Consider the following 13175-nt stretch of genomic DNA (forward strand, 5'->3'; position numbering starts at 1 on the left):
GTTAGATTCTTAAATCTCCTACTACCAAGAGAGGGACAAAACAGCATTGAAAAAGATGCCCCTCCCCTCACTAATGATTTTGAACGCGCGTTTTAGGAACGTCCCGAGCCGTCGCGTTGGGTAAGCGGGTGACCCGTCCTCAGGTGTTCTAAGACGTGCGAGCCCTTTCTCCTGGACTCTGGTCTCTGCCTGGTGTCGCCGTGTGCCCGCCTATGCCCGCGCGAGACCCGTCCAATAGGAAAGCCCTAGCAAGGACAGTGATGTTTCTATCTTTCCCGTCCCTTTTGCCACCGCCCACTCCCGACAACCTAGGCCGTTCCCCCGACTGGTCTTACTTTTCCATCTACCCAGCCCCACCCCCCGCTCAGCCCCACCCCCCGCTCGCGACGCCAAGGGGACGCCGGAGGACTCACCGAGCATGCGCGCCCGTTCCGAGCATGCTCAGTGGTGCGCGCGGCGCTCCGGGGCTTCGCCGCGCGGTGGGCGACGCGGAGGTTTCCGCGGCTGCTGCGGGAGCGACAGGAAGTGAAGCGGCCCGGCCGGGCGACAGCGGCGGCAGAAACAGAGGCGGAAGGGGCGCTGCGGCGGCGACGACGTCGTCGACGGGGGTGGACGCGGGGGCCGAGCGCCGAGAGGACTCGCCCGCTCGGAAGCCGGAACCCGAGCCGGGCAGGATGGATCACCACCAGCCGGGGACTGGCCGCTACCAGGTGGTGAGTTCCCGCGCCCCCGGCCCGGCCTCCCGCGCGGCCCGGCCCCTCGGGGCTGCCTTCGCGTCGTCGACCCGGGAGCCCCCTTCTTCGGGCTAAAAGCTGCCTCATTTTCTTTTCTTTTCTTTTTTTTTTTTTTCCTTTACACTTCTCGTGGAGCTTGCCTCCGACTCCGTTGAGACCCTTTCCTCTGGATCCAAGGCTTTTCCCACCTCTCTACCCCGCACCCTCCCGCTACACCCCGCCGGAGGACGCCCTGCGCCCCCCTTCCAACTTGTATTGCTTCCTTCTCCTTGTGACTTTCTTGGTCGTTTCTCTACTCCCCGACCGAGTCACTTCCAGTGTGGATTGTCTGCTGGGAATGGTGCTGAGTTCACGTACCTGCCGGGAAGATGATCGCCGTCACCAATGGAGCGGGCGGGGGTGGGGGTGGGGGTGGGGGGAGGAGGAGGAGGAGGAGGAGGAGATGTCGGCACGGCGAAGGGTAGGATGTGGATTCGGTGAAAAATGTGGGCTGAAAAACTGCGCGACCCTAGAGAACAGTGCTGCTGATCTTGTGTCTCCGCTCTAGTTAACCTTGTCATTTTGTTAGTATTAAAAGTGACTATTCCTTTTTTCCCTATCCACACCTTTTGTTTGTTTGTTTGTTTTTAGGGAGGGGGGAGGTAGGAGAGGGAACAGAAGTTTTCCTAGAAGAAAAATGCAAATCTTGTTCGAAGGATTATTTTTCATGAAATACAGGGTTTCCAGTTCACCCACGAAAGCCCTTGTATGTGAAAATGAGTGAAAAGTGTCCCTCTCTGTTTTCAGGGTCAATTTTTCTAACGTCGTTTTTCCTGGAGTATTAATTATGGTCCTGCCATTGAGGTTTCTACTGTGAACCCCCTTTAAAAAAATGGACTCAGCAGCAGTTGACTATTTTGCTGTACGTAGGTAGCATGTTACAACATAAACTTTCGGGTAGTGATTAGGTTAAGGAAAAGGAGGAAGACGTTAATAGGTAGCGTTGATGGTGCAATTATTAGTACTGTTTGTGGAATTTTACAAATGAAGATACAATAGTGCAGATTTCACCTCTCAAATATACATTTGCACATGTGAGCCTTAGTTATGAACTAAGAATTTATTTTAGTTAGCTCATTTTGACAAATATGAAGGCTACTGAAAGATCGAATTCCCAATGTGTGCAATTTCGCATTTTTCCAAGAATAAAAGCTCATGGTGTTTTCATTTTATCCAGTTTATATCCTGTCAATCTTCAAATGATCTGTATTGGATTTGTGAAAATTTGTCCGTATTTTCAGAATGGTTTAAACAATAGTGCTGCCAGTAGGGAAGGCATTTTTCAAGGTGTCAGCGTATACACTTTTGATAGTTTTTTTTTTTTTTTAAAGTCCATTCTTTTTTTTTTTTTTTTTGCTTATGTTAGCTATAATACGATAGCTAATACTGTATGGCTAATACAGTATAATACTGAATACTACTTCCAGTGTCTTTTCTAATCTCTTTTCTTTCTTGTTCCTATTTGTTCCCTTAATGGCATTAGGTGATTTGAATCCTTTCTCTTTGGGGATTTTGCTTATTAGATTCAACCATGTTCTCATATACAAGTCACTACTCAAAACATTTTTAGCTGGTAAGGCTGTACCTTAAAATAATTTATTATATTGTCACATTTGCTTTCGGTAGTTATGACTAGTTAAAATTTGACTTAATTACTAAAAAAAAAAATTCTTAACACCAACATATTGAAATTTACTCTCTCAGTTTTAAGATTTTTTTCCCCTTTTCTTTACATCTTTTTTTTCATAAGTGGACAGTATCATATTTTATTGCATTTTTTTTTCCTCAACTGGAGATGTGTCCTACATAGACTTTGAAATGGACTTTGGACACATTCCTTCAGAGCAGAGGGCAAAAATTTTAAAGTTGGCATTCACTTTAAGTAAGTATGGTATCAGTGTGTTTTCCTTGTAAGGCAAAGTGTTTGAGAATCTTAGAATAGTTTAAATTTGGATTTTAATTCCTGTTGCTTTGTAATCACAATAATTATTTCATTTGTCTAGTATAACTCTTGCATTTGCTGAGAATGGCCTGAGTTATTCCAAAGAAGCAGCTGAATTGGTGTGTAGTAGACTATTTGGCTAGGGAAAAATCTGCAGCTCTGGTTTATATTGATGATCACAACTGCTGTGTGGCTTTCTTAGTTCAGTTTTTTGAAAATTCTGGAATGATTAATAAATCATTGAACAGTCAACAATTCCAGTTGTTGACTGTTAAGAGATGACTTAAGTAGGAGACAGGCAGATATGCTTAGGGATGAAATAGTATATGACATTAATTTATCACTCATAGATAGAGTTAAAATTTAGCTTTCCATATTGGAAAATTCGTGATGCACAAGACCATCAGAACGACTGGCTACCATTAACCAGTGCACAGGATTTTATATGGAAACTGGTTTTTCTGTGGTCTTTTCTTCCATTGTTAGAAGGGATCTGAATTTTGTTAAGTAAAACAGTGGAAGACGATGTAGAGTTACAAAAAGCCTTCATTATAACCCTTCTAATTTCAGAAGAAGCTAGATGTGCTAGTTTCCTTGTGCTATGGGGAATTAAGTAGTCTTTGGTAGAAAATGAGCAGTGTTGCCAAACTATGTAGTTGTTGATTTGGCTTGAAGCTGTTAGGCCACATTCTACCTTTGATGTTCTCTATTTTAAAGGATTATGTACCCGAACCAAGCCGACTACTAAGGTGTCAAAGATCATCCTGTAGACAAGTAAAGTTGGCACTGTTGATTGTAACAGTGGTTTCCCAAACTGTTTTCCAGAATGATTGTAATAGATGGTCTTAGAAGATTTATGACCTATGTTAGCATCTAAAACGATATATTTGCATATTAAAACGATGAGAAATTCTGCAGTAAAGACAATGGTTTGGATTTGTTTGACCTAGCTTTCCCTAAATTTTGATCACAGATTTTTGAAGAAAATTTTAAGATTATGTTAATATTTCCAAAATGTTAATATTCTGTGAACATAATAAAGTATTCATACTACAGAGATCTAGGTACTTTGGTCTTATATCTGGAGAATTAGAGTTGTCCTTGATAAATCAGCTGGGAAGGAGATAGACTATTGATGGTTAAAAAAACCCCCAAACACCTTTTAAAGGCATCTGGGGCTTATATTTAGGTTGTGCTGTTTACAGTTTGTGAGGCCTTAGCTTTTTTACTTAACATTTAAAAGCCTCGGTTTTTGTCATATTAGTACCTACCTCATAAGGATTATTATGAGAATTATATGTTGTAATATATGTAAAACCTATAATACAGAGGTTGTTACACTGTAGGTATTATGAATAATTTAAGGTATACAAACTATAAAGTGTTACATGTTTCAAAAATTTCAATTTTTGTTTGTGACTACTTTTGTGTCTCTTTTATATAGCAACACGAATATCAACTAGTTCTTTGTTCATGTCAAATACTGTGAAAAGTCTTGATTGGATTTTGCCATATTTATAGGCTAATAAGTTAGTTTGTTAATTTTAATGATTGCTAGCAGAAAACAGGAGACTCCCAGATCAGAAACAAATAGAATTAATTACTTACAGCACAGCAAGCTGTATGAACGTCAGCATATTTGTGTAGGTTTTCCTTACACCCAGGTTCCATGAAGGTGATGGGTCTAGATGGATGCATGTGGTAGGTCACAGTGGAGGAACTCAGGACCAAGTCTCCAACACTTTTATAGCAAGCAGCAAACATTGTAGCGAGCAACAAACAAGGTAGTTCACCTCTCCGGGGGAGTATAGTTATGTGCTGTGGTAACTTTGACCTTCTTGGTTGCCTAGGTGACTTATTACAAGAATCCACTCAATATCAGGAAATAGGTAAGTTTTGCAGACTTTCACACTCAGCAAGAATATGCAGGAACAGCCAGGCCCATGGCAGACTGCGTTACTCATAGTACATGTTCTGGATGAGACAGATAATAGATGGGGATTTTTAGGTGTAGTCATTTACTTTTGCTTTCCATGTTAAAGAAATATTGTAGTTTTTTTACCTTATGTTGCTCTCTAGTTTTTGCCTTCTTTTCTTGGCCCACCTCTATTTCTTTGATCCTCACTTCTTTATTTCCTTTGAATTTATCAGTATTCTTTATCTGGTTTACATTCTTACCACACCACTTTTACATCTTCAGAGTTGCTTATTGCTTAATCTAATAGATGTTTTTCTGTGTTCATCTTGCTTGATTTATATTACATTGACACTAGGAACTTCCTTTCTCCTTGAAACTCCTTTTTTATTCCTAATAGAAAGAAACTTTCTACTCTTTACTTCTCTGACTTTGTGAACTCATTTTGTACTTACTCCTTAAGTGTTAGTACTTTCTATGATTTTGACTATTGTTATAGCCTACTTACTACTTTCTTCCTTCATCTGATCATCCTTCAGTGTGTCTTTTGCACTGCATGACTCATATTTGTAGACCATAAATTTGATTTTCATTTCTTTGCTCAAAAATCTTCGGTGGCCTGTTATTGAATTCCCCCTCCTCCACATTTAATATTAAAACTTTCAAGTACCTATATAGAAATGTTGAAAAAATTATACAGCTAACCCCCATATACCAATTGTAGGGTCTGCAGTGGCCAACAGTTTGTTATATTTGTGTTGTATATTGTACACGTATCAATCCATCTTTTTTTTTTTTTTTGATACTTTCAAAGTTGCAGATATCAGTGTACCTCATTGCAAATCACATGCTTATCGTTAGCGTAGAGTTCAGTATTTCTTTGTGGTTCTCTTTTTTGGGGGGTAAAATTGACATATAGTGAAATGCACAAATCTTAATGTGGCTTATAAATGAGTCTTGACAAAAACAAAAACCTTTGTAACTCAAATCACTTTCAAAATATAGAGCAGGGATCAGCAAACCATGTTCCAACTACTGTTTTTGTAAATGAAGTTTTATTGTAACACAGCCATGCCCATTCATTTACAATGCCAGAATTGAATTTTTAAAAAATAGTTTATTATTTATTTATTCATGAGAGACACATAGAGAGGGGCAGAGACAGGAGCCCAATGTGGGACTTGATTCCAGGACTCTGGGATCATACCCTGGTCTAAAGGCAGACGCTCGACTACTGAGCCACCCAGGCATCCCCAGAATTTAATATTTGACGCGGGGTTCGCAAATACCAAAATATTAACTATTCTGCCCTTACCAGATAACATTTATTGACTCCCTCATATAAAACATTGCCCTTACCAGATAACATTTATTGATTCCCTCATATAAAACATTACTATCACCCTATAAAGTTCCTTTGTGACTCTTTCCTGGTGATTCTTCTTCTCTAGTTAATCACTGTTCTGATTTTTTTCACTTCAAATTAGTTTTGCTTATTCTAAAATTATATAGCATATGGTCAGCAAAATTTCTTTCATTCGGCATGAAGTTTTGGAGACAGGTCCATGTTATTGTATATATCAATATATCCTTTTTATTGCTGAATAATATTTCATTGTATAAATTGAATGGATACACTTTGTTGATGTATATTTGGGTTGCTTCTGGGTTTTGGCTGTTACGGATAAAGCTGGTAGGAATATTTTTGTACAAATCTTTTTTATCAACATATATTTTCATTTCTCTTGGGTGGAATTACTAGGTGATAGGGTTGGTGTATGTTTACTTTTGTAAGAAACCAGCAGACTTTTTTTTTTTTTTTCCAAGTAGTTGTACCATTTTATGCCTATACCAACAATGTATGAAATTTTGGTTGTTCCACCAACTTGCCAGATTTTGGTGTTATCAGTCTTTTTAATTTTAGCCATTCTGGTGGGCTTATTGGAATTTTGAAATATAAATATACAAGTTCCTTGAATGGACCTTTCCATAGCTGTACTGTGCAATATGTTAGCAGTTTCCCCTCGTAATGTTTATGCACTAACTGCTGTTGTCCAGCAGGATCTACTTATTATTAGTTCTTCAGCCATGATGTCTGTCTGTCTTTCTCTCTCTCTCTCTTTTTCTTTCTTTCTTTCTTTCTTTCTTTCTTTCTTTCTTTCTTTCTTTCTCTTTCTTTCTTTCTTTCTTTCTTTTTCTTTCTTTCTTTTCTTTCTTTCTTTCTTTCTTTCTTTCTTCTTTCTTTCTTTCTTTCTTTCTTTCTTTCTTTCTTTCTTTCTTTCTTTCTTTCTTTCTTTCTTTCTTTCCTTTCTACATGTTTATTTCTCAACTGCAGTTCAGTACCACACCCCTGTTTGTCTGTTCTTAAATGTAAAAACTCCTACATAACTATAATTGGAAGAGGGAAGGAGGGCAAATTACTTGCATTTCATCTGTGTCAAGGCATAGAAAAGTTGAAAATCACAGTATTAGACACTTTGTTATAATTATGTTTTTATGTGGCTTTCTACCCTCTAGACTGGTGTATTTCAGAGATGCTTCAGGGTTCCTGTGAATGTCTGATTTTTATTTCATCTTTAAAATAGGTTTTAAACTTATAAAAACTGTAATTGAGGAAATTCACACTCAACTGTATGTTATACCAATTTTCCTCAGCTTGAAGACTACTATTATGTTATTGTGTGTTGCCAGGTTAATTTGGTTTTGAATAGTGCCCATAGTAAAGTTTCTCTGACTATTTCTGTGCTTATGGTGATATTAACTGTAAGTGTATCACTAATTGGATGGATTGAATGCAACTCTCTTTTTTTTTTTAAGTTATGCAAATGAACAAGACACAAAAAGTCTTGGTAAGGATGTGGAGAAATAGGAACCCTTGTGCACAGTTGGGAATGCAAACTGGTGTAGCCACTGTGGAAATAGTATGGAGGTTCCTCAGAAAGTTAAAAATAGAACTACCTTAGGATTCAGTAATTGCACTACTGGGTATTTATCCCCAAAATACAAAAACACTAACTTAGAGTGATACATACACCCGTATGCTTATTGCAGCATTATTTATGATAGCCAAATTATGGAAGCAGCTCAAGTGTCCATCCATAGATAAATGGATACAGAAGATGTGTGTGTGTGTGTATAAAATGGAATATTAATCATAAAAAGAATGAAACATTACTATTTGTAACAATATGGATGGAACTAGAGAATATAATGTTAAGTCAAATAAGTCAGAGAAAGGCAAATGCCACGTGATTTCACACTCATGTGGAATTTAAGAAACAAACAGAAGAAAAAAAGAGACAAATCAAGAAGCCGGTTCTTAACTATAGGGAACAAAGTGATGGTTACCAGATGGGAGGTGAGTGGGAGGTGAAGGGGACTAAGAGTATGCTTATGATAAGCACTGAGTAATGTATAGAACTGTTGAATCAGTATATTGTACACCACCTGAAACTAATGTAATACTGTATTCTTAACTACTGGAATTAAAAAGCTTAAAAACCTTAATTAAAAAGATAAAGTTTATAGGAGTATACTATATTAGCATTTCTAACTGATGCTGAATCAAATGCTAGCCATCGCTTTGGCATATTTGAACAGTACATGACCTAGTAATGGTAAAAGATTTGTGCAGTAGCAAGTATATGTGTTGGAATTATGTCATGAAAATACCACCTTATAGTTTATATGCTTATTTTATGTTTTGAGTACATAAGATTTATGCTTAAGATAAGGTATGGGAACAGTTTTTGGATATCATTACTAATTGTGAAACAGAGGTCCTGTAATTTTTTATTCAGTTTATAATATTTATGATGTATTTCTGTCTGCCAAATTCTGTTTTAGGTGCTGGTGAACAAGACAATAGCCAATTGTCGTATGGCTCATACTTTGGTGGAGGGGGTGCAGATAAGTAAGCATAATTTCAGATAGTACCAGGTAGTTTAAAGAAAATGAAGGTTGTGGAATGACTAATACATTTTATCAATACTAAAATAGCAATAATGGAACAGTAATGATTTTGTATTTTGTCAGAAATATGCTGAGAACTCTGCCAAGTGCTTTACACATATGAGCACATTTAATACTAAGACCACTTCTGTGAAACAGATAATGTCCTGATCCTCACTTTGCACATGAGAAAAAAAATGAGACATGAAGAGGTTAAATAATCGGCTTAGCTGTAATGGATCTAGTATTCAGATTTTGTTGTAGTTTTAGTTTTATATTGCTTTGTAACAAACTACTCCATATGCAAGCATTTTATTATGTTTCAAGATTCCATGGGTTAGTTCTGATCAACGAAGAGGTTCTTCTGCTTCATGTATTGATTGCAGTGTGATGATTGCTGGGGCTGCAGCCATTTTGGGGCTAGATTGGGTTGAAACATCCAAGATAGCTCACTCACTTGGCTAGCGCTTATGCTATTGAGCTCAGCTGGCACTGATGACTGGATAATTTCAGTTGTGTTCTGTGTTAAAGTTTAAAACAGTCATTGGTTCAGCCCTATTCAAAAGGAGAAGAAATAAACTCCATCTCTTAGTGAAAGAGAGGCATGTATATATATGGAGGTAAGAAATTGGTGGTGACCATCTTTGGAGATGTCACACCATTTGGTTTGACCCCTCAGTTGACTGGAGTCAGGATAATCAGAGGGCTTCATTCACTCTAAAGGTATGACAATCAAGCTGAGACTTGATTGAACTGTTCTAGGTGATGAGTATTTCAAGTGTGATAGTGGCCTATGGTGGAAATTAGTTTGTTGGTTTAAGAATATGAAGAAAACTTTGTGGCTAGAATGAGATGAAAGGAGTTGGCTTAGTGAAATGGGACAAGCCATTGAAATTTCATGAATGTGATAGGTAATGGAACTTTCATTTACAACTTTGTTTTATAATTTTTGTTTTGTGAAAGCAATGAAGTCTAGCTACATAATCTCTAGGACCTACTGCCAGATGAAAATATGGGGTCCTCGCCTAGGGCAGGGAGGCAATCTCCCTTTTCTACAGGTATGCTGTCTCAACCCATAGCAGATGGACAACTCCCAAAGCATTGCATCTTCCGTGCCAGGACTTGTTCCATATCTGAATCAGCAATAGGAGGAGACCTTTCTGGTTTGCCTGTGAATGTGTCATGATGATGGCAGCCTGGGATGCCTAGTTATGGGACGAAGGTCGGGAGGTTAAGCAGAGCCAGAGAGTTCAGGTGACTGAGAAGCCTTCCTGGGGAGGAAGATTGCTTTTAAGCTAAGGTTCTAAGCCCCTGGCTCATGCTCTGATGTCCCATTGGGGTTCACTTACAAAATTCAGAGTCAAAGATAAAATTTTAAAGAATTTTAAGATGGTGACCATAGAGCATTAAACCCCAAGCATGGGGCCTTCTGGAGGCAGAGTTCTGTGTGACTACACTGGTCATGTGCTCATAAAGATGGCTCTGAAAGTAGTCTTACTGTGGGATGGTAGTGGTGGTGATGGTGATGGTGGTGATGATGATCATCTACACTAAGTGTCATCAAACAACTTCTGTAAAGGGCTGGATAGTAAATATTTTAGGCTTCCAAGGCCATGTTGTCTCTGTCCTAACTTCTCAAATCCACTGTTGTAGTGCAAAAGTATCTGTACTAAGTATTTAAAGTATATAAACAGATTAATGTGGCTCAAAAACAGTGGGCTAGATTTAGCTTGCTAGCTGTGATTTGCTCACCCCTGATGTAGGTGTTATGGGAGTGTACCTCAAACAGTCATAAAGTTTGGGCCTGTTGCCAGATGCTTCTGACAAATTTTTTATTTCATCCAGTCTAGAAACAAACCCTTAGGAGTGTGGTAAGGTTGTTTTGCATCACTTATTTGTACCTGGTAATCAGGCAACCACCTAGTCTGTCACTAGAATTGGAATAGAGATGAATGGGTAGTGGAATAGAGTATAAAATTTTTTTGTGAGAATGGCTAAGTTTCTTGTGTCTAGTAAATCTTCATTTTGTTGGAGTGGTCGCCTCATTGAGGGCATTCTGGCCCATCTTATTTAAAATACCTATACCCTCTTCACTGTACACCCTAACCCCACTCTGTTTCAGTTTTTCTAGAATACTGATCACCAACTGATACTGTCAATATTTCACATATTTAATTCCTACTTCCTCCCTTCACCCCAATGTAAACTTCATGAGAACAGAGATTTTGTTGAGTTCACTGCTATATCTTTCAGTACCTGGCATATGGTAGACATTTAGGAAGTATTTGGTAAGAAAGAAGAAAGGAAGGAAGGAATATTGCTAGCTCAAGACCAAATTTATACACTCAAAATCTTGCTTATTTTATTATGCTTTTATGTATTTTTTTCCATTGCCGAGAATTGGGCTTTCTGTGGTGGTGGTGGTGGTTTGTGTATTTGCATTATGTTCCAGTTTAACGTGTATTGTTCAGTTAATCTTTCTGTATATGTGTGCATGCATGAGCATGCACATGCGTGTGCACACACCCAAACACACACACACACACACACACATCTATGATTGGCAGCATCTAGAGTTGTTCAGTAAGTAATCTGTGAAGCCATATGCAGTGGCCTTGCTTAGTATCTTCATTAATTGTGGAGTTATGGGAACTCCTTTGATTTTCTCATCTGTTTTATATCGATCAGTTAGTGATTATTTTCTTAATGTTAGACTTACATTCTAAAATGTCTGATTTTTATGTCTATTATTAATAGTTTAGAATTTTAAATCAATTTTGTGTATTTTTTGCCTGACTTAAGTTTAAATAATTGTGGAGGGATGCCTGGGTGGCTCAGTGGTTGAGCATCTGCCTTTGGCCCAGGGTGTGATCCTGGGGTCCCAGGTTCGAGTCCCACATTGCGCTCCCTGCATGGAGCCTGCTTATCCCTCTGCCTGTGTCTCTGCCTCTCTGTCTCTCACGAATAAACAAATAAAATCTTTTTTTAAAAAAAGTTTAAATAATTATGGGATACATTCTGCTGATGTTTATTAAATTTAAATTTATTAAGATCCTTGTAATAATACTAACCTACCTAGTGTGTGATTATAAATCATAAATCATCCTGTATCTGTATTTTAGCAACCATATTGTTACGGTTTCTTCCAGAGTTTGGTTACTTAGCTGGAATTAAGGTGTGGATAAAATTCTTGTTAAAGACATGTCAAATGCAAGTTGGGAAATGCTGCAGTGGTCTAAGATTTACTGTGAGATTATTTCAAGCGTTTGACTTGCTTGCTTTTAAGATTTGTTTGAACATGAACAATTTAATATTTTAGAAGTTTAGGAATGTGCTGTGGTTGTCTATGATGTTTCTCCAGAATTACCCATTATATTATGTAAAGAAATTGTGCTGTTTGGCATAGGCTTTGAGAATCAGGAAATAAACTAGATGGTTTTACCTCTTTACTAATGATGAAGTACTTACAACTCATAGACTTTAGATAATGGTCTTAAGAAATCCAGTAGTGACAGTTTTTATATAGAACATTTGTGCACACTCAGAGCTTGCATTTATCAGTGTGATTTCCTCCAAAGAGGAAGGGTTTTGAAATAAATCTTGACCCTTTTTAAATTTTTGTTTGTAACCTTTAAAGAACTACATGAGGCTCTGCTTACCCCCCCCCCCACCCCCCGCTTGGTTTGTTATTGCACTGCACAGGAGCCAAATTTTGAACTATATTACTTTTGTCTCTTTCTCTGCCCTTCTCTAACCACCACTCCAAACCATGCTTTCTTGCCTTTGGGCTTTGGAACATATTATTCCCCTTTTTTTCTTTTCTCCCACCTTCCTCCAAGATTAATTTCTGTTTGTTCAGAAAATCTTCCTTCACCCTCTGCTTTGTGCCCTTTATTTCCCACTCCTTACTACCAAGTTCTTTGTGTTCTTTAACATTGTGCACTTATCCCTATCATTTTAAAAAATATTTTATTTATGTGAGAAAGAGAGTGCATGCGCTTGAGCTGGGGGAGGGGTAGAGAGAGGAGCAGACTCCCTGCTGAGTGGGGAGCCTGATGCTGCTGGATCCTGGGACTTGATTTTGGAACTCCAGGATCATGACCTGAGCCGAAGGCAGATCACCAGGTGCCCTGGCGACTGAGCCACCCAGGTGCCCTGCACTTACCTCTATCATAGTTCTTATTTCATGGCATCTATTTTGTAAACTCAATGGGAAGTAGAGTTTAGATTTGTCTTGTTTTAATAGTAGATAGCATAGTTCTGGGCCAATATGCATAGTACATACTTCTTGAAGAAATAGATGAAAGTCCGAATGACTTCAAGTGTATGGATGAGTTTATTGGTGTATTATCTTTTATTTATAAAGTGAATGGTTTTGCAGAGTTATAGTAAAACAACAACAATGTATTGCCTGGCCTATACTGTGATATTCTTGATGTCCATAGTTATGGTAGATATTTTCTTTTTAGAATAGTGCTAAGGGATCATCTAGATGAATTCTGGTTTGTTTGTTTGTTTGTTTTTTTATTTTTTATTTATTTATGATAGGCACACAGTGAGAGAGAGAGGCAGAGACACAGGCAGAGGGAGAAGC

General features: G+C 38.3%; 1 protein-coding gene across 1 annotated transcript in view; it reads left to right on the plus strand.

The window, feature by feature from the left end:
* The first annotated feature begins 212 nt into the window (after positions 1-212).
* Positions 213-13175, plus strand: part of NDFIP2 (Nedd4 family interacting protein 2) — a 64479-nt gene continuing 51516 nt past the window's right edge. The window contains exon 1 of the mRNA XM_055335875.1: positions 213-713. Within this exon, the coding sequence (XP_055191850.1) occupies positions 213-713 (501 nt within the window). The remainder of the gene's footprint in view (positions 714-13175) is intronic.

This window comes from Nyctereutes procyonoides, unplaced genomic scaffold (assembly GCF_905146905.1).
Source record: "Nyctereutes procyonoides isolate TBG_1078 unplaced genomic scaffold, NYPRO_anot_genome, whole genome shotgun sequence".
Classification (NCBI taxonomy): domain Eukaryota; kingdom Metazoa; phylum Chordata; class Mammalia; order Carnivora; family Canidae; genus Nyctereutes; species Nyctereutes procyonoides.